Raw genomic sequence first — 22,137 nt, 5'->3', positions numbered from 1 at the left:
AGAAACATTAGAACAGGGGACTCTTAGGAATCGGGAGAGGTCAACAGTGGAGAGTCTAAGGGTAAAGTTTTGGGGGTTAGGTGATGATACTACAGAGTCTATTAAGTGAGTTCTATGCATCAACTACTCGGTTACTAAAGTGTCTGAGTGTGTTGTGCGAACCAAGGCCACAGCTCAGCTAATCATGGATAACTAGGTTGGGAAAGGCATTCAGGTGAAACTCGGTACATCAATCGCACACGCATGACTCAGTTGTTCTTTAAAGTACAAGGTGATCAGCCAACATCTAAAAATCCTTCCCTGACATCAGCTTTCAATGGTGGCTGTATCGGAATGTTCTCTTCTGCTATGGTTCAACTACTAATAAATCATAATAACAAATCAGAGGTGGACAAGCCATAAAACATGGTTTACAATCCCAGTGCACTCTCTTCTTCTTCTTCTTCTTAATTCTTCTTCTTCTTAATTCTTCTTCTTCATTCTTCTTCTTCTTCTTAATTTTTCTTCTTCTTCTTAATTCTTCTTCTTCTTTCTCCTCCTCCTCCCCCCATTCTTCTTCTGTACCCCACAATCTTCACAATTATGACAAATCACGGCTTGAACTATCTTGCATTACTGAAATAAATGGACTTTTGCACGATACTGTAATTTTTCAAGTTTTATCTGTACATCATAGCACGCACAATGCATACATTTATAAAGGTCCTGGCAAGTCTTCTTGTGAAGTCAAGCCTCACAAAATTTGCCAACCCACAAAATCTGCAAATAAAATTCTGCATTTATTGATAGACAAACTCAGAAGGAGTCACATCAGCCGAGAAGACAAGGGAATTCCAGGAAGACACACGCCCCTCGTTCTTCACTGCCGTTCATACATCTCCTTAAGGATCTTCATGCTCTCTGCATAGCGCAACTGATTCTTCTGCGAAGCTTCTTTCCACCTGGAAACAGGCCACAAGTCAACCATTGCACATGGGTTTGGGTGTTTTTTTTGCAACCCCCCCCCCCCCCAAGAACAAGGGGGCACAATCTGAAGTTAATTGGGGGAAAGATCAGAAGCAACATGAGAAAATATTATTTTACTGAAAGAGTAGTAAATGCTTGGAACAAACTTCCAGCAGACGTGCTTGGTAAATCCACAGTAACTGAATTTAAAAATGCCTGGGATAAACATAGATCCATCCTATGATAAAATACAGGAAATGGTATAAGGGCAGATTGGATGGACCATGAGGTCTTTTTCTGCCGTCAATCTTCTATTTATTTATTTATTGGATTTGTATACCGCCCCTCCCCGTAGACTCAGGGCGGCTAACAACAGTGGTAAAAACAACATGCAACAATCCAATACTAAAACAGCTAGTAACCCTTATTTTAAAAACCAATCATACATACAAACATACCATACATAAATTGTAGAAGCCTAGGGGGAAAGAATATCTCAGTTCCCCCATGCCTGACGACAGAGGTGGGTGTTAAGGAGCTTATGAAAGGCAAGAAGGGTGGGGGCTATTCTAATCTCTGGGGGGAGTTGGTTCCAGAGGGCCGGGGCCGCCACAGAGAAGGCTCTTCCCCTGGGTCCCGCCAAATGACGTTGTTAGTTGATGGCACCCAGAGAAGGCCCACTCTGTGGGACCTAACTGGTCGCTGGGATTTGTGCGGCAGAAGGCGGTCCCGGAGATAATCTGGTCCGGTGCCATGAAGGGCTTTATAGGTCATAACCAACACTTTGAATTGTGACCAGAAACTGATCGGCAACCAATGCAGACTGCGGAGTGTTGGTGTAACATGGGCATATATGGGTAAGCCCATGATTGCTCTCGCAGCTGCATTCTGCACGATCTGAAGTTTCCGAACACTTTTCAAAGGTAGCCCCATGTAGAGAGCATTACAGTAGTCCAGCCTCGAGGTGATGAGGGCATGAGTGACTGTGAGCAGTGACTCCCGGCCCAAATAGGGCCGCAACTGATGCACCAGGCGAACCTGGGCGAACGCCCCCCTCGCCACAGCTGAAAGATGGTTCTCTAATGTGAGCTGTGGATCGAGGAGGACGCCCAAGTTGCGGACCCTCTCTGAGGGGGTCAATAATTCCTCCCCACAGGGTTATGGATGGACAGATGGCATTGTCCTTGGAAGGCAGAACCCACAGCCACTCCGTCTTATCCGGGTTGAGTTTGAGTCTGTGTTTCTAAACTTTCCACAAATTGTAGAAACAGTGATTCTCGAATGAGATCGATAACTAGATTTCTTGCCTCTGGCCCAGAGTTTGGCTTTCTGTTACACGAGCCTTACCTTTGTCGGATCTTCTTCCATCTCTCCATGTTCTTGTAGATGAGGGTGGACATTGAAGGCACCGCTTCTGTAGCCTGGGAGGGTTTATGGGAGAGAGGAGACACAGGCAAGGTCACTTATTTGCTATGAAGTTAAGACACTGTATGAATGTCCTAACAAGCACCTTCAATTTAATCCCTACCATTTTCGATTTTACCATCCAACCTGTTTATCCTCAACCCTCCCTCCTTAATTTGGAGGGTGGTCTGACCGTTTCAGCAGCTACTTTTGTTTCGTCTTCGGATGCTGGTGGGAAGGGGATACGCAGGTTGACCGGCTCCCCTGCAGGATTCGTCTGGCAAGGGATGGGCGATGGTAGCTTGTAGACATCCTGGACCTTCCCATTTAAGACTTCGACACCCTGGGATCCCGGAGTTTAAGAGAGAGGAGAGAAAGATGAGTTGAGGACCAAAAAAGAAAGAAACACAAAACCTTTCGCAGCCTTAATCAGAAGTCTTGTTCTTGAAATACAGTACAGTGGTACCTCTACTTACGAACTTAATTTGTTCCGTGACCTGATTCCTAGAGAGGCCCCACGGAGGCTTCTCTCCACCTTTTCGAGCCGTTTCCTCCCAGGAGGTTCCTAGAGAGGCCACATGGAGGCTTCTCCCCACCTTTTCCAGCTCCGTTTCCTCCCAAGAGATTCCTAGAGAGACCCCACGGAGGCTTCTCCCCATCTTTTCCAGCCCCGTTTCCTCCCAGGAGATTCCTGGAGAGACCCCACGGAGGCTTCTCCCCACCTTTTCCAGCCCCGTTTCCTTCCAGGAGATTCCTAGAGAGACCTCACGGAGGCTTCTCCCCACCTTTTCCAGCCCCGTTTCCTCCCAGGAGATTCCTAGAGAGGCCCCACAGAGGCTTCTTCCCGCTTTTTCTGCTTACAGTTTCGGAGGCTCGGGTTCTTAAGTACAAAATGGTTTTTGAGAAGAAGCAAAAAAACCTTGAACACCCAGTTCTTATCTAGAAAAGTTTGTAAGTAGAGGTGTTCTTAGGTAGAGGTATCACTATATATAAAGTTGCATTATTGTATATGCTTTGAATCCAAAATGCTCTAAACCAGTATTGGCACCCCTTTGTGGCATGAAGTGCCCAAACCAGAGAGTGCGCATGCGTGCATGCAGGAAACCAGAAGAGCAGCTGCTCGGTGCGCATGCATGCACCAGCCACTTGGTCTTCCAGGTTTTGGTGTGCAAAGCTGAGTCAACCTGGAGCCGGTGATGAGATTTGAACCACTGACCTATAGATCTATAGTCAGCTTCAGTGGCCATCAGTACAGCACTCTACCTGCTGCGCCACCTTGGCTCTATTGCGAGAAGATGCTCATGTGAGATTTCAGCGATTTTTGCCGAAATCACGAATGTCAACACACAAGATTTGCTTGCTGTGCATGCGCAGAAGCGAAACCTTGCATTGCCGGGTGCGCATGCATGCGCACCACCATCTGAGGACACACCAGTAGTGACGGAGACAGCAGGTCTTCCCTGGTTGGGACCAGCAACTCGGTCATTAAGCAAGTGCTAAGTGAAACCACAATTGTGTTAACGATCTTGTTTCTACTCTCCTTTGCTTCACAGCCTGTAAATGCAAAGGTTGATCATAAAATTCCTATAGAAGGTGCCACTTTGGTAAGGAAGGCTGAATCCTGTGTGCATTAAAAGTCCAAGACCAGATCCAGATTTCATTTGGATCATATGTCCGACCTCCTCAACTGTGTGAATTATGGAGAGAAAAGTGACCAATGGATTTTTAACCCAAGAGAAAAGTTTGCAGAAAGCAGTAAACTCAGATGGCGTTTGGTGAAAAGGCTTCCCCCACTAGAAGTCGGGTTGGGGATTCCTGCCCTTTACCTCTTCATCTTCAAGCAAGGCAGGTAGATTTGGGCTGGGAGATCGCTCCTGTTCCCGCACCATGGGGCTGTTCCGCATCCAAGCTCGGCAGATGGGGTAGAGCGGGGTGTTCTCGGAGAACTGGGCCAGATCTACACTTCGATCAAACAGCTTGATGACGTAGGTGTCTACAAAGATAAAGAGATATTAAAAAAAATTAAGACACATACAGTAGTACCTCTAGATTCGAGCTGCTCCACATGCGAGTATTCCAAGTTACGAGCTGAAACGCGAGCAAAATTTCTGTTCGACACCCGAGCTCAAATTCGGGATACGAGCCGAGCGTCCACTAGGTGGCGCAAGAATTCCATTTTTTCCAGTTATCTCGGCGCGAAAAGCTAAATCTAAATGCATTCGTTCGAGATACGAATTGATCGACATACAAGGTCGGCTCTGGCACGAATTAAACTCGTATGCCGAGGTACCATTGTATTCTTAAATCAGAGCTGGATGATGCCTTCCGAAATTGAAAGTGACTGGAGTCTTAATTCAGCTGCAAAACCTAAGCTTTGCCTTCCTAAAGTCAGCAGCTTAACTCTTCCCCAGAATCAACGACTCGGCCCAAGGGTAACCAACGTACAATAATTTTTGGAGTGTAACACCCAACGTTTCCCCAGCTAAAAGAGGCTGAAAATTTGGGTGCATCATGCACTCCAAATGTAGCTTTTTCGAAGTTTCCCCCCCCCAGTCCTAACAAGGTGCTAATGATCTTTCAAGCTTTCAGGGTTTTTTCATTGCTACTCCAAAGAAGTTTTTTGTCATCCCTAAGTCTTTACAGGCTTGTTTTCATTGCTACTCCCTCCAAAGGATTTTTTTTCAGCCCTGACAGTGCTAAAGATCTTCTCTGCTTTTAGGATTTTTTCATTGCTACTCCAAAGAAGTTTTTTCTCAGCCCTAAGTCTCTGCAGGCTTGTTTTTATTGCTACTCCCTCCAAAGGATTTTTTTTTCAGCCCTAACGGTGCTAAAGATCTTTCCTGCTTTCAGGATTTTTTCATTGCTACTCTAAAGAAGTTTTTTCTCAGCCCTAAGTCTCTGCAGACTTGTTTTCATTGCTACTCCCTCCAAAAAGGTTTTCTTTTCAGTCCTCACCAGGGGATAAAATGATGCGTTGAAGCTGACCAGACTAAGGATGCTAGCCACATGAATACCTAGATTTCCCCCCGTTTTCCGCCCCCAAAACTAAGGTGCACCTTATACTTCGGTGTGTCTTATACTCTGAAAAATACAGTAGCTCTTTGATTTTTCTGCTCACTCTGCTTTTGTGGTCCCCCTTCAGTGAGTCCGTCGTCCATCTCTTTCCTCTTCTTGCGACGGTGATGGGAGAATCGAGTAGAAGGCCTGAGAACGTAAAAGTGTTAGAAGAGTGAGACAAACAACCGGAGCTTTTGCACAGTGAGATTTCTGAGAATGTCTTCCTATTTTGTTTTGATTTATTCCATGGGCTCTGAAGAACCTGACTTCCTAAGTGTCCTGGAACAAGACGCCAGGAACACCCAGAAGGAATAAAGGAGACTTTCAAGTTTTTGTTTAAGGAAACATAGAAACATAGAAGATTGACGGCAGAAAAAGACCTCATGGTCCATCTAGTCTGCCTTTTTACAATTTCCTGTATTTTTTCTTAATATGGATCTATGTTTATTCCAGGCATGTTTAAATTCAGTTACTGTGGATTTACCAACCACGACTGCTGGAAGTTTGTTCCAAGCATCTACTACTCTTTCACTAAAATAATATTTTCTCACGTTGCTTCTGATCTTTTCCCCAACTAACCTCAGATTGTGCCCCCTTGTTCTTGGGTTCACTTTCCTATTAAAAACACTTCCCTCCTGAAACTTATTTAACCTTTTAACATATTTAAATGTTTCAACCCCTTTCCCTTCTGTCCTCCAGACTATACAGACTGAGTTCATGAAGTCTTTCCTGATACGTTTTATGCTTGAGACCTTCCACCATTTTTGTAGCCCGTCTTTGGACCCGTTCAATTTTATCAATATCTTTTTGTGGGTGAGGTCTCCAAAGAAACCAAGAAGATCTCACAGGGTTGGCCTTCTCCGGGCCCTGTCGACTAAGCAATGCAGGTTGGCGGGGCCACAGGGGAGGGCCTCCTCTGTGGCTGCCCCCATTCTATGGAACCAACTCCCCGCCGATGTCCCTGCTGCACCCACCCTACTGGCCTTTCGAAGGGCAATGAAGACCTGGCTTTGCTGGCAGGTCTGGGGGCCATGAATGTAATCATCTATCACGGTCAAATTGTGTCGATTGACTAGCTATGTATGTTGATTGATTGGATCGTTATGGTTTTTTAAAAATAGGATTTTATTGTTTTATTATTTTAATGTTTAATTTTAATATTAATACGGACGTCTTCTATTATTGTATTATATTGTTGTTTTATATTGTTTTTTTTGGTGAAGATTTTTTTTATTTTTCTTTCCAATCACAGTTACATTATAAAATACCAACAACATCAAATTGCATCACAATAAATCAATTATGAGATTACGGTATACAAATCCAATGCTATCTCCTTTACTTTTGACATCTGGACAAAAAATAGCTTGTCAAAATAGCTTATATTATACTAATAAGCTATTAACTAAAGCACCTTTTATGCTGTTCCTAACTTAATCTCCTCCATGTCAATTTTCATGTATATTTATTAACCTTTTTAAATAGTAAATGCCCAATAAAAAAGAATCTATAAATTTAAAAAAAAAACCCAAAACTTCCAATAAGAAATTCAAGGGGGAAAAAGCCGAATAGTTCCCTCAATTTTCGCGGGTTCGAACTTCGCGAATAGCCTATACCACGTTTTTTCAAAAAATATTAATTAAAAAATACTTCAGTTTTTTTTTCTATACCATGGTTTTTCCCGCCTGATGACATCATACATATCACCAAACTAATAATTTTTGCAAATTAATAACAAAAAAAAATATATTGTTAATAAATAATTATGTTTATAAATATCAGGATCACTAAGCGTCTTATTCAATGGTGAGTCCCAGTAATAATGGTGAGTAAATGGTTGCTAAGGGAATGGGAAATTGTAATTTAGGGGTTTAAAGTGTTAAGGGAAGGCTTGTGATACTGTCCATAGCCAAAAACGGTGTATTTACTTCCGCATCTCTACTTCGCGGAAATTCGACTTTTGCGGGCAGTCTCGGAACGCATCCCCCGCGAAAATCGAGGGAACACTGTATCACCAATATCGCCAAATTAGCGAAATTAGTGTTTTATATTGTCGTAAGCCACCCTGAGTCCCACGCGATTGGGCGGCAGAGAAGTCAAATAAACAAAATAAATAAGGGCTTTAAAGGTTATGACCTTTAAAGCCCTTCATGGCACTGGACCAGAATATCTCCGAGACCGCCTTCTGCCGCACGAATCCCAGCGACCGATTAGTTCCCACAGAGTGGGCCTTCTCCGGGTCCCGTCAACTAAACAATGTCGGTTGGCGGGCCCCAGGGGAAGAGCCTTCTCTGTGGCGGCCCCGACTCTCTGGAACCAACTCCCCCCAGAGATTAGAACTGCCCCTACTCTCCCTGCCTTCCGTAAACTCCTTAAAACCCACCTTTGCCGTCAGGCATGGGGGAACTGAAACACCTCCCCCGGGGAATGTACAATTTATGCATGGTATGTTTGTGTGTGTGCTTGTTAGTAAATGGGGCTCTTTTAAAACTTTTTAAAATATTTTAATTTATTTGGATTTGTTACGATTTGTTATATTTTGCTGTGAGCCGCCCCGAGTCCGCGGAGAGGGGCGGCATACAAATCTAAATAATAAATAAATAAACAAACAAACAAATAAACAAATATGCTTGCGGGATTGTTTTCGTTAGATCTCCAGTTGAACTCAGTAACAAAATTTTCTATCCTCCCACTCTTGTGGTCATCGGTAGGCAAGAAGGACAGGGCTAAGAACCATACCTCTTTCCTGTAGCGATAGGAGAAGGGTCCCTGCAACCGCAAAGCAAGAGAGGTTAGGAAACACCCAGCAGGCCACAGCCCCACCAGAAAGAAAACGGCTTTTCTCGGAAGTTGGGTCTCAGCAGGATTAGCAAGTCTGGAGCAGGGATAGGAAGCTGTAGCCTCCAGATATTGCTGCACTACGATTCCCAGAGGCCACAGCCAGCTTGGGCGAGAGTAAATGCTGGGAGTCGTAGTTCAGATATACCCGGAAGGATATACAGTAGTGCCTCTAGATATGAGCTGCTCCACATGCGAATACAGTAGTCCCTCACCTATCGCGGGTGTGACGTTCCAGACCCGGCCGCAATAGGTGAAATCCGCGATGGGGAATTTATCAACCGATAGTACTTTAGGGGGGACGTTCCCTGCTCCCTTTCTGCTCCTTCCCACCAGCTCCAGATGCCTAGAGGCAAGCAACGGCCGGCTAACCTTTCCCCCCAACTGCTACTTACTCCGCGCCTGAGGAAAAGAAGGGGAGGGTGGCAAAAGAATCGCCACCCCCGAGCATTCCCGACCCACTGCTGTTCTTTGCAGCAGTTCGGCCAAACGTTGTCTTTTTTGCCTTGCCCCGGCTGGAAAGTCCCTGGTGAGCTGCCCCGGCTGGTTCTTTCTCTCTCTCTCTCTTTTTTCTTTTTTTCCCCCCTCCACCCACCCAGCACTTCCTCTCCCGCCCTCGAGCCCAGTCTGGAAATCCCCGCTGCATCGCGTTCCTTTCTTTGCTCGCGCTCGCCGCCGCCAACCACTAAGCGCGCCTCCAAAGACTGCCTTCTCGGCACTAGCGAGGCAGGTTGAACGAGGGGACGGGCCTCCGCCGGAGCTCAGTCCCCGCCCCGCTCATCATTCGCCCAGCCGCGGGCTGGTTGGCTTGTCCTGCCCTTCCAAACTTCCAAGCGCCGTATCTGTGCCAACGCTGACGTCAAGACCCACAATGAAGTGAAGCCGTGGTAGGTGAAGCGCAATATAGCGAGGGACTACTGTATTCCAAGTTACGAGCCACGACGCGAGCAAAATTTCTGTTCGACACCCGAGCTCAAATTCGGGATACGAGCCGAGCTTCCACTAGGTGGTGCAAGAATCCTTGCTTCTGGTTATCTCGGCGTGAAAATCAAAGTCTAAAGGCATTTGTTCGAGATCCGAGTTGATCCGACATACGAGCTCGGTTCTGGAACGAATTAAACTCGTATCTAGAGGTACTACTGTACACTGCTCAATAAAATAAAAGGAACACTCAAATAACACATCCTAGATCTGAATGGATGAAATATTCTCATTGAATACTTTGTTCTGTACAAAGTCAATCAGTGTTGCTTCCTAAGTGGACAGCTTGATTTCACAGACGTTTGATTGACTTGGAGTTATATTCTGTTAAGTGTTCCCTTTTATTTTTTTTTGAGCAGTATAAATTCCTCAGCTCTTTGGGGCCTGTTGTCCCAGAACACTAGCAACACCTCCTTTTTGAAAGTTTGGTCATCATGAATATTATAAATATCTGTAAAAATATTGTAAATCCTTTTTTTAATGCGTCGTTTTGAAAAAGCTTCAAAAACAAGCAAGCAGAAAGAAAGAGGGAGAATTACATAGATATAATGCTGGCTGTTGTACATGATAGACTAAAAATTGGAGGTTACTTGGGGAAGATAAAAGATATCTTCAAATTCCTCGCAGGTACTTTTGCAAGAAGAGCAAAGCGAAGGATTTCAAAGATGCTGCAGGAGACAAAAGCCAATCATCTCAATGCCTGGCTGTCAACTGAACATGGTGAACCTTTTTTAAAAAAAAATAAATTCTCTGCCCGAATTCAGCTAATGGCTTGAGGCAGGTCAAAGTGCAAAGATAAAGGAGAGGGCTGAACATTATGACTGCTCCTTACTTGCTGAGCACATCTGATGATGTCTTTCCTGGGTCCTCTTCCATTTGATCCCTGAGATGAATCAGAAAAAAACAAAAGGGAAATTTTATTTATTTATTTATTTATTTATTTATTTATTTATTGTTAGAGTTGAAAGGGACCATGAAAGCCATCAAGTTCAACTCCCTGCCCAAGCAGGAACCCTATAGCACACCAGTCAAGTGTCAGTTCAGCTTTGTCCAAAACAGAATGCTCCCTTGAGGATTCTTCCTGGCAACTACTTCGGCGTTGCGAGAAATGAAAGATTTGACAGGAGAAGAGAGGATAGGAGAAGAGAGTAAGGAGAGAAGGTAGGAGGGGAAGTAGGGGAGAAGGAGAGAGGGAGGGGAAGTAGGTTTAGAAAGAGAAAGGGGAAGGGACGAAAGAAGGAAGGGCTGTATGAGATAGAAAGAGAGAATGGTAAAAAAGCAATCTCGAACTAATAAAGCAATAAGATAAATATAGAATATATCTGTAAAGATGTTGTAAAAGAATGAAATGGGATGATGAATATTTGAAAATGTCTGGTAATAAGAATAAAAAACTTTTAAAAAAAATAAAAAGGGAAAAAAAGAAAAATAATAAAGTAACATAAAAAGAAAATAAAAGGAAAAATATCATTTAAAAAAGGACAGGCTGGTAGACTAGAACATTCCAACCTTGGCAACTTGAAGATATCTGGACTTCAACTCCCAGAATTCCCCAGCCAGCATTCGCTGGCTGGGGAATTCTGGGAGTTGAAGTCCAAATATCTTCAAATTGCCAAGGTTGGAAAACACTGGACTAAGAAGATTCATGGGACAGGAAACCCATTGATCATGGCAGTCACTTTACAACTATGAAAAAGGTTAAAAAACAACAGAACCATTTTACAACTGCAATGGGCAGGTTCCATTATATTCGTATGTGGAGCACTATCTTTAGTAGTAATATCTAGTAATATCCTCAGATTACTAGATATCCAGACGGTTCCTCATGGGCTCAGCCAATCAGGAGTTGGTTCATAAAATGAACATACATATTAAAATTAATCCTTTAGTTGAAAATTCCTGGTTTTGGCACCTCTAGCTCTTGGGTTCTGCTGTTTGGAATATCCTACCCTAACATGTCACATATGCTGGAAGTTTGGTTACATTGGCAAGTTATAATCCTGAAAGTTATAATCTTGATTCATGTTGCAGATGGTCTTTTAGGAAATGTTTAGCAATAAAAAGCAAAAATGGGCCACTCAACTACTTTAACGTCTTTCAAATACCAACGGAGGGTTTCAGCCAAGGTAGAACTGAGTGCTAGCAGAGTTCAGTGCACCTATGCTACTGCACCTGGGCGGGTAACGAAACCGCGCACGGACATGCAGGGGTGCCCATGGATTCCTTTTTGCTGCTCAGAACTGACTTGTTGATTCTCACCTATCAACATCGGTTTTCTCCAGCAGACACTGAAGGACGGCATCAAGACGGTTTCGAGCATTAGCCGTCTCAAGATCTGGATGGATGACACGAGATTGTTAGTCCAGCATAAAGCAATGAGAGGAATTCATGATGTACCATATTTTTCGGAGTATAAGATGCTCTGAAGACGCACCTACCTTTTGGGGAGGAAAACAAGAGGAAAAAGAAATCTGCCTCTGCCTCCCAGCAATAGAAACAGAAACATAGAAGTCTGACGGCAGAAAAAGACCTCATGGTCCATCTAGTCTGCCCTTATACTATTTTCTGTGTTTTATCTTAGGATGGATATATGTTTATCCCAGGCATGTTTAAATTCAGTTACTGTGGATTTATCTACCATATCTACTGGAATTTTGTTCCAAGGATCTACCACTCTTTCAATAAAATAATATTTTCTCATGTTGCTTTTGATCTTTCCCCCAACTAACTTCAGATTGTGTCCCCTTGTTCTTGTGTTCACTTTCCTATTAAAAACACTTCCCTCCTGGACCTTATTTAACCCTTTAACATATTTAAATGTTTCGATCATGTCCCCTCCATTTCCTTCTGTCCTCCAGACTATACAGATTGAGTTCATGAAGTCTTTCCTGATAAGTTTTATGCTTAAGACCTTCCACCATTCTTGTAGCCCGTCTTTGGACCCGTTCAATTTTGTCAATATATTTTTGTAGGTGAGGTCTCCAGAACTGAACACAGTATTCCAAATGTGGTCTCACCAGCACTCTATATAGCGGGATCATAATCTCCCTCTTCCTGCTTGTTATACCTCTAGCTATGCAGCCAAGCATCCTACTTGCTTTCCCTACCGCCTGACTGCACTGTTCACCCATTTTGAGACTGTCAGAAATCACTACCCCTAAATCCTTTTCTTCTGAAGTTTTTGCTAACACAGAACTGCCAATGCAATACTCAGGTTGAGGATTCCTTTTCCCCAAGTGCATTATTTTACATTTGGACTGCATTAAACTGCAGTTTCCATTGCTTTGACCATTTATCTAGTAAAGCTAAATCATTTACCATATTACAGATGCCTCCAGGAATATCAACCCTATTGCACACTTTAGAGTCATCGGCAAATAGGCAAACCTTCCCTACCAAACCTTCCCCTATGTCACTCACAAGCATATTAAAAAGAATAGGACCCAGAACAGACCCTTGTGGCACACCGCTTGTAACCTGTCTCTGCTCAGAATACTCGCCATTAACAATAACTCTCTGATGTCTTTGCCTCCTTGCAGCAAACAGCCTGTTTCAGTTTCAGCACAGCCCGATTACCACAAGCGGCTGATTGCTGGTTGGATCGTCCTCCCAACAATCAGCTGTTTCAGCTTGCAGGTTCTGCCATTGCCTATTACACCTCTGCATGCCCAATTTTTGCATGCCTCCGCAACCAGTTTTTAGCCTCTGCACACACCGTTTTCGGCCTCCATGTGCACCCTTTTCCACCTATTCCGGGCAGTGGGGATCGGAATGGGCAGAAAATGGAACCCATGGAGGATGAAAACGGGATGCGCGGAGACGGCAATAGGCAACCCCTGTAGCCTGAAACAGCTGATGGTCGGGAGGCTGATCCAACTGACAATCAGTGGCTAATCAGGCTGTGCTGAAACTGAAACAGGCTGTTTGCTGCAAGGAAGCAAAATGCTGGGAGGCAGAGGCCAAAGGGTGGGGGGCCATCAGGTGGACACGACTACATTCAGTGTATAAGATGCACCCAAATTTTCACCCTTTTGGGGGGAGGGGAAAGTATGTCTTATACTCCAAAAAATACAGTGTCTTTTTTTTAAGCTAACAATTAAATCTGATAATATATGTAGATATACAGTGTTCCCTCGACTTTCGCGGGGGATGCGTTCCGAGACCGCCCGCGAAAGTCGAATTTCCGTGAAGTAGAGATGTGGAAGTAAATACACTATTTTTGGCTAGGGACAGTATCCCAAGCCTTCCATTAACACTTTAAATTACAATTTCCCATTCCCTTAGCAACCATTTGGATTATTACTCACCGTGTTTATTTATTAAAGTTTATTAAAAAAATATTTATTAAAGGGGGATGAAAGTTTGGCAATGACATATGATGTCATCGGGCAGGAAAAACCGTGGTAAAGGAAAAAAACCTGCAAAGTATTTTTTAATTAATATTTTTGAAAAACCGTGGTATAGACTTTTCGTAAAGTTCGAACCCGCGAAATTTATTTATTTATTTATTTATTCAGTCATGCTTATGTAGTGTATATTGGAGGGAACCTTTAAGGGCTGCACGCAACGAAATTTCATTTTAACGTATGCTGATTAGTGTACATTCGAAGTGACAATAAAGTTATTCTATGTCACCTGTTTTTTTTTCAGGTCTAGGAAACACCCCAAAGGCCTGTGGGATTACTCTCTTAAAAAGCTAAACACAGTTTACTTTTAATGCAATCCAAGCTGAAGAATAGGAATGGCAGAGAAGAGGTTGGATAAAATTCCAAGTCTTGGATTTTTATGGCAGGAGATTCCCGAAGCATCTTACCTGGTTTTTCTGTTTTGACTTTGGCATGCAACATGTTTCTCGAGAAGCAATTCCCTGCAGGAGTAAGAGAAAGAGTAAGAAGGTAAAATTTATTTATTTATTAATCAGATTTGTATGCCGCCCCTCTCCGTAGACTTGGGGCGGCTAACAACAATAATAATACAATGTAAACAAATCTAATATTTCAGTTAATTTAAAAACCCCAATTTAAGAAACCAATCGTACATATAGACATACCATGCATAAATTTTATAAGCCTAGGGGGAAGGGAAAGTCTCAATTCCCCCATGCCTGATGACAGAGGTGGGTTTTAAGGAGCTTACGAAAGGCGAGGAGGGTGGGGGCAACTCTGATATCTGGGCGGAGTTGGTTCCAAAGGGTCGGGGCCGCCACAGAGAAGGCTCTTCCCCTGGGTCCCGCCAGACGACATTGTTTAATTCACGGGACCCAGAGAAGGCCAACTCTGTGAGACCTAACTGCTTGCTGGGATTTGTGTGGCAGAAGGCAGTCCCGGAGATATTCTGGTCCGATGCCATGAAGGGCTTTGTAAGTCATAACCAACACTTTGAATTGTGACCGGAAACCGATCGGCAACCAATGCAGACTGCGGAGTGTTGGAGTAACATGGGCATACTTAGGAAAGCCCATGATTGCTCTCGCAGCTGCATTCTGCACGATCTGAAGTTTCCGAACACTTTCAAAGGTAGCCCCATGTAGAGAGCATTACAGTAGTCGAGCCTTCAGGTGATGAGGGCATGAGTGACTGTGAGCAGTGAATCCCGGTCCAAGTAGGGCCGCAACTGGTGCACCAGGCAGACCTGGGCAAACGCCCCTCTCGCCACAGCTGAAAGATGGTTCCCTAATGTGAGCTATGGATTGAGGAGGACGCCCAAATTGCAGACCCTCTCTGAGGGGGTTAATGATTCCCCCCCCAGGGTAATGGACAGACAGATGGGATTGTCCTTGGGAGGCAAAACCCACAGCCACTCCGTCTTATCCGGGTTGAGTTTGAGTCTGTTGACACCCATCCAGACCCCAACAGCCTCCAGGCACCGGCACATCACTTCCACTGCTTCACTGACTGGACATGGGGTGCAGATGTAAAGCTGGGTATCATCTGCATATTGATCTGCATAATGGTTCTAAGCCCCTTTTTCAAGTGCTGTTCTATCTTCATATAGTCTGTAAATGAATGATTGTAAGTTGTGGGCTACCTGTATACAATTTTTCTTACTACCACACTGTGGGTGTGACTTATTTTTGGGGAGTGGCTTGATGGCCACATGACCAGGTAGGAGTGGCTTGATGATCATGTGACCAGGGGAGTGGCTTAAAGGTCACGTGATTATTTTAAAGGTGGCCAACTTGACATCACTCACATCAAGGGTTAAGGTTAGGATGCCTGGTCTCTCCTTGCCTCAAAGAGATACTATTCCCCTATGTATTTACTACTACTGAACATCCAAATATACTATTTACAGTAATTCTATGTATAGATGCTATATTTGTACATACATATTACACATAGGCACACACACAAAAACCCATTATCTACTATATAAACTGTATGTGTATGTACACGCACACAGCTCTTCTAAAATTATACACATTCAACCTCATTTACTGAGATAGGAGAAACATACTCAGAGCCCAGGAAGCAAAAAAAGAAAGAAATTCAAAATTTTTCTACCGGTTCTACCTACCTGACCGTACCTGTGGAGCCCATCACTGTGTATACCTTATAAAAAGTGTATTTTGGCAATCTTGGCAATTGTCAAATGCGTGGACTTTAATTCCCAGAATATCTCCGGGACCGCCTTCTGCCACACGATTCCCAGCGACCGGTTAGGTCCCACAGAGTTGGCCTTCTCCGGGTCCCGTCGACTAAACAATGTCATTTGGCGGGCCCCAGAGGAAGAGCCTTCTCTGTGGCGGCCCCGGCCCTCTGGAACCAACTCCCCCCGGGAGATTAGAACTGCCCCCACCCTCCCTGTCTTTCGTAAACTACTCGAGACTCATTTATACCACCAGGCATGGGGGAGTTAAGATAGCTCTTCCCCCTAGGCCATTACAAGTTATGCATGGTATGTTTGGTTCTTTAAATTGGGGTTTTTTAGATTATTCTTAATATTAGATTTGTTAAATTGTCTTTTTTATTGTTGTTAGCCGCCCCGTGGAGAGGGGCGGCATACAAATCTAATAAATACAATACAATACAAAGACCCCAACCAGCATGGAAAGGCTTGCTGAGATATTCTGGGAGTTGAAGTCCACAACTCTGAAAAGGTTAAGATTGAAAAACAGTCATAATATACTGCTCAAAAAATAAATAAAGGGAACACTCAAAGAACACATCCTAGATCTGAATGAATGAAATATCCTCATGGAAAACTTTGTACAAAGTTGAATCTGCGGACATCAAAATGACATTGATTGTCAATCAGTGTTGCTTCCTAAGTGGACAGTTTTGATTTCACAGAAGTTTGATTGACTTGGAGTTATATTGTGTTGTTTAAGTGTTCCCTTTATTTTTTTGAGCAATATATGACCCTCTAATGCAGTGTTTCCCAAACTTGGCAACTTGAAGCTATTTGGACTTCAACTCCCAGAGTTCCCCAGCCAGCGAATGCTGGCTGGGGAATTCTGGGAGTTGAAGTCCAAATAGTTTCAAGTTGCCAAGGATGGGAAACACTGCTCTAATGCAATCGGAGTTTGATTGCATCCCCATCAATTCTCCCTCCTCCAACATTTTCTCCTCTTTTTTGGGGGAAATCACTTTTTGGCTGCTCGGATCCAGCCAATTCCCGCCGAATTGGGTTGCACCTCTGCGGCAGATCCCGATCTCCCTCCTGCCCGATCCCACAGCCCCAGTATAAGAGTGGGCACCCGCTTACTTTTGGTGGATTCCAGCCCCCTCCAAAGGGATCCGAGCAAAAGCCGAAGCCTTCGGGAGGGAATCGCTGCTCAGCCTCGCCGTCGGGCTCTCCGCTCCGCTAGCTTTGCGCGCCCGCCCGCGCGCCACCCCCGCACAGACCCTCCCTCTCCAACAAAAATCTGGCTCTTCTTGTGGATCGCTTTGCCCCGTTCGCACGAATGCAGGGGGAAAAAACCGCCTCTGGTGCATTGCATGCTGGGAATTGTAGGCAGGGCCATTCCACCCAGTGACTGAGGCTGGTTTTCCCCCCTTCCTCTCCTTCCTTCCTCCTTTATGAATAGAAACAGCGCCTCTTGTGCAAGGATGGCGCTCGTGTGAGCCAGACTCGATTGCTGTTAACATAGAACAGTGTTTCCCAACCTTGGCAACTTGAAGATATTTGGATATGCTGGCTGGGGAATTCTGGGAGTTGAAGTCCAGATATCTTCAAGTTGCCAAGGTTGGGAAACACTGACATAGAAGATTGACGGCAGAAAAAGACCTCATGGTCCATCTAGTCTGTCTTATTATTATTATTATTATTATTATTATTATTATTATTAAAATTTGTATGCCGCCCTCTGTAGACTCGGGGCGGCTCACAGCAGTAATAGAAAAACAATATACAATACAAATCTAATAATTAAAGCTAAAAACCCATAATTTAAAAAACATGCACACAACATACCATACATAAACAATATGCACAAGCTTGGTAACTAACAAGGCACTGTAGTATGTTTGATAATAATAATAATAATAATAATAATAATAATAATAATAATAATAATAATATAATGTATGTTTGCAAAAAAGAATTGTATGTTTGCAAACAAAATCGTATGTTTGCAAAACAAATCGTATGTTCGCAAAAAAAAAAAGTAATATGTTTGCAAAAAAAAGTTTGCAATCTCTTATCATTTTGAGTTCAAAAATGTACTCCTTGTCACTTAAAAAAATCCAAGACACCCGGATGTGGATCCCCAGTTTGGATTTGGAATGCCCGTGTGGTTTTGTAGAATTGTTGAAAACTCGGCGGTTTTGTGCCTTCTATTCACAAGAACAGTGTTTCCCAACCTTGGCAACTTTAAGATATTTGGACTTCAACTCCCAGAATTCCCGGAATTCTGGGAGTTGAAATCCAGATACATCTTCAAGTTGCCAAGGTTGGGAAACACTGCACTAGATAGAAGAATTGCTTCCATCTACTGTACTCCGAGATTTCCTTAGTAAACCCAACGCTTTTAAAAGACTGGCCCGGAGCATGGCGGGATGTGTAGTTCTTACGCCAGGTTCTTACCTTTGAGGTCGGCGTACGTCACGTATAATCTTTTCTGGGAATTGTAGTCCAGGAACTTGCTCTGTCATGGCGGAGGAAAAGGGAGGCGCTGTTTACCCTACATCCTTTGCGCGCAGGGACCGCCTTTCCGCTGTTGCTAAGCGACCGTAAAGGCGGTAAGTTTATACTGTGGTGAGCGGGAAATACTTCGGGGGGTCGCCAAGGGTGAAAGTTATGGGTATTTCAGTCTGGGGCAAGAAGGGCTGTGGGGAGTTACGCCCGACGGCGGTGTTACTGCACCGAATCTGGAGTGGCTCGTAAGCCCTTCCTTCCCTGGTGCAGGAAGGACTACACTTCCTGTCGTCCCCATCCGCCTGGGAATGATGGCTTGGGGAGTCCCAGACTTGAGGAAAGCTGTGGGAATTCGGCCACTGTTGGGGGGGGGGGAGAGGGATATTCATTTTTTTTATCCTGCCTTTAAACCATTCGAGGCCAAAAGTATGTCTAATACAACATTCCTCTCCTATAGCATTTGTAGCATTATCGACAGCATTTAGATTTATATACAGCTTACAGCTTCACAGTGTTTTACAGCCCTCTCTAAGCGGTATATAGAGAGTAAGGATATTGCTCCCAACAATCTAGGTTCTCATTTTACCGACCTTGGAAAGATGGAACCTTGAGCCTACTGAGATTCGATCTGCCAAATTGCTGGCAGCCGGTGATCGGCAGAAGTAGCTTTCTATCCTCACCCCACCCCCCCAACAACAACTTTGTGAGAGGATTTGGGTTGAAAGAGTAATTGTCACGTCTTAAGTGGAACTGGAACTCAACATTTTAGGTTCCTAGCCTGGTGCCTTAATCACTAGACTAGACCATAGTTTGTTGTCTAGTCTTTTTGCTTACCTGGAGCTGCATTGAGTGAAAAGGAATTGTCTTGGGCTGCATATAACATATACAGCATAATAATGTATGTAAATAACAAACTTCCATTTTATTTTTAATAAAGTTTCCTGCTTGAGTAGGGGTTGGACTAGAACATGGGTCTCCAATCTTGATAACTTAAGATTTGTGGACTTCCAACTCCCAGAATTCTGGAAGTTGAAGTCCACAAGTCTTAAAAGTTGTCAAGGTTGGAGACCTCTTGACTAGAAGACCTCCAAGGTCACTTCCAACTGTTATTGTAGAGCTGCCTTACTAGCTGTCCAGGGACACAGGTTGCCCCTAAGCTGCAGGTTGGACATGCTTGCCCTAGACCAGGGGTAGGCAACGTTGGCTCTTCTATGACTTGTGGACTTCAACTCCCAGAATTCCTGAGCCAATCATGCTAGCTCAGGAATTCTGGGAGTTGAAGTCCACAGGTCATAGAAGAGCCAACTTTGCCTACTCCTGCCTTAAACCAAAGTGGCTCTTTAGGTATGTTCACTATTGTGAGCTGTACATAAAAAAGGTGGGATAAAAACATTATAATCCTGCCTCCTTAAGGCTGCATTTGGTTCAGTTTATCCGGAGAATAAATCCAAATGAAGGCACTTGAGCCTTGCTTTGGTTGGACAGGATATATGCATGAGCCATGAATCAGAATCTTGAGTTGCTTCAGAACGGATATCAGCCTTGGGATCAGTAAGCCAGGATTCCATTGAGGCTGATCAGCCATAGTCATCTCCGATTCAGTTGGAGCAGTCAGAGGAAGGAAACACAAGTCCCATGTCTAGATGCCTATAGAAGTGAGCATAGCAATATTATTTCAATGAGACTCCTCACTAAACAAAGGTGAAGCCTGACTCATTGCAACCAGCTGTCAGCAGATAGGTTTAAGTAGTTGCTTTGCTGGCGGTCTTTATTGGAAACAACCATTCAGCATTCCAAGTGATGAGTCTTATTCCAGCTTTATTCTTCAGCTCTAAAACCAATACTCTTTATTTCAAATGCTATCTATACCTTTTAAGTGTTCACTGGTATGATGCTAGATTGGACCACTTACCTATTCTTTGCCTCTCTTAATTCCTTTCCTTCATACTTGGAATGATGTAATGGTTTTTGAATCTCAGCCGATGCTAAGCAGGGTTGGATGAGAAGCCTCTAAGAAGTACCGGTGCTATAAATGGAGAGGTAGGGAAAACATACTGGAGACAGCAATAGCTTCCATTTTGTCACAAAGTCTGTATGAACATGTCTATGAAGTCCAGCTTGCTTGTGCTTCTTGAAAAAAACCATCTAACATGATGAAAACATTCACCTATAATCTTAAAGTTACTATAAAAATAAGTCAAGCACTGGGCCTTGTGAGGTTTTCGGTCAATCTTGTCTCCGATTGGGACTTGCTAGCCTTAACTCTTAACACCTGTCTAGGAATGTTGCAAAAATCTTGATTAAGCCAGTTTCTGGCCTGAAAAATTTAAAGATTAGAAGAATTTAAAATGGTGGCATGTTTAGTGTTCCTTAATTTGATCTGAATTTTAAATCTGGTCAACATTAGATTAAGGGTGGTATTGTAAACTTTATTGGCCACCCATCTTACTTCAAGTATCTCTGGATATTATTTTAACAATGTCTATAAAAAGTTTTCTTCGTATTTTAAGTTTTGAATTCCTCACAGCAGGGATTCTGAACTACATAGATTAAATTTGCAACAGGCTGATTTCTTTCAGCTTGCTAATTCATTTTTTTTTTGGGTGGGAAGGGGTAGCATTTGTTTTAGTAGGTTTAGATCGTGTTCAACTCTGAGCAAAATATAATTGAGCAGCTTGTGACTTTTCCAGTTATCCAGAAATCATAAATTAAATTACAAGGAGATGCAGTGATTAAACATTTTCACTGAATGATTTTTTTAAAAAAATAACCCTGATAATAACATCCAAGGTCAAGTTATTTGACAGTCTGTTCCCTTTGCTAATTGTTGCTAGCTTTTCTGTATGTGAGAAGTACAGGCAGTTTTCAACTTACAGTCATAATTGAGCCCAAAATTTCTGTTGTTAAGTAAGATTGTTATGACTTTTTTAGACACAGTTGTTATCACTGCAGTTGAGAGATTCATTAAAGTGAATTGACTTGGCTTGTCGGAAGGTTGCAAAAGTGGATCATGTGACCCCAGGACACAGCAATGGTCATAAATATGAACCAGATGCCAAGCGGCTGAATTTTGATGACGTGTCTGTGGAGATGCTGCAAAGCCCTTCATGGCATCGGGCCAGAATATCTCCGGGACCACCTTCTGGCCTTCTCCAGGTCCCGTCGACTAAACAATGTCGTCTGGCGGGTCCCAGGGGAAGAGCCTTCTCTGTGGCGGCCCCGACTCTCTGGGACCAGTTCCCCCCGGAGATTAGAACTGCCCTCACACTCCTTGCCTTCCGTAAACTCCTTAAAACTCACCTCTGCCGTCAGGCATGGGGGAATTGAGGCATTCCCCCCTCCCCCGGGCCTATACAATTTATGTATGGTGTGTCTGTGAGTATGTCTGGTTTAATAATGGGGTTTTTAAATTTTTTAAATTTATTAGATTTGTTGTGAATTGTTTTATTGTATGTTGTGAGCCGTCCCGAGTCTACGGAGTGGGGAGGCATACAAATCAATCAAATAAATGTCGGAACTGTGAAAAATGGTCATAAGTCACATTTTTCAGTGCCGTTGTAAGTTGAGGACTGCCTATATTTATACACACAAGCAATGCAGGTCTCAGTTGCTTTGGAGTTCAACTTGGACTAGAGATGATTTGAACTGGGCATCTAGTAGAAGGTATTCAGATGTTACACACATAATACAAATTATATAAAGTTTGCATCATTCCCATGGTGGCTCAAATGTCATGTAGTGTGTGCATGTGAGGCCTTGCCCTTTGCCTCTCCTTGCAGATGCTCTGAAATCAAGTTGTGCTAATTATAATGTTGTTTATGTTCCAATGGGCTT

General features: G+C 43.5%; 2 protein-coding genes across 3 annotated transcripts in view; one reads left to right on the top strand and one right to left on the bottom strand.

The window, feature by feature from the left end:
• Positions 1-643: 643 nt before the first annotated feature.
• Positions 644-17,181, bottom strand: LOC139155778 (protein lin-37 homolog). 2 transcript variants are annotated; one of them, XM_070731046.1, is made up of 10 exons: positions 16,933-17,125; positions 14,039-14,092; positions 11,485-11,560; positions 10,058-10,108; positions 8,146-8,175; positions 5,468-5,553; positions 4,176-4,342; positions 2,543-2,692; positions 2,293-2,366; positions 644-941 (listed from the first exon to the last, which is right to left on the bottom strand). In XM_070731046.1, the coding sequence occupies exons 2-10, from the start codon at positions 14,070-14,072 to the stop codon at positions 860-862; spliced, it is 750 nt and encodes a 249-aa protein (XP_070587147.1). In that variant the 5' UTR covers positions 14,073-14,092; positions 16,933-17,125; the 3' UTR covers positions 644-859. The 2 variants fall into 2 exon arrangements, with proteins under 2 accessions (XP_070587147.1, XP_070587148.1); XM_070731047.1 differs by lacking the exon at positions 8,146-8,175 and having other exon boundaries at positions 16,933-17,181.
• Positions 17,182-18,318: 1,137 nt separating this feature from the next.
• Positions 18,319-22,137, top strand: part of LOC139155777 (proline and serine-rich protein 3-like) — a 31,795-nt gene continuing 27,976 nt past the window's right edge. The window contains exon 1 of the mRNA XM_070731044.1: positions 18,319-18,407. The gene's annotated coding sequence lies outside the window, so the exon portion shown is untranslated. The remainder of the gene's footprint in view (positions 18,408-22,137) is intronic.

This window comes from Erythrolamprus reginae, unplaced genomic scaffold (genome assembly GCF_031021105.1).
Source record: "Erythrolamprus reginae isolate rEryReg1 unplaced genomic scaffold, rEryReg1.hap1 H_54, whole genome shotgun sequence".
NCBI lineage: Eukaryota > Metazoa > Chordata > Lepidosauria > Squamata > Dipsadidae > Erythrolamprus > Erythrolamprus reginae.
This window is presented reverse-complemented; position numbering and strand designations above follow the sequence as displayed.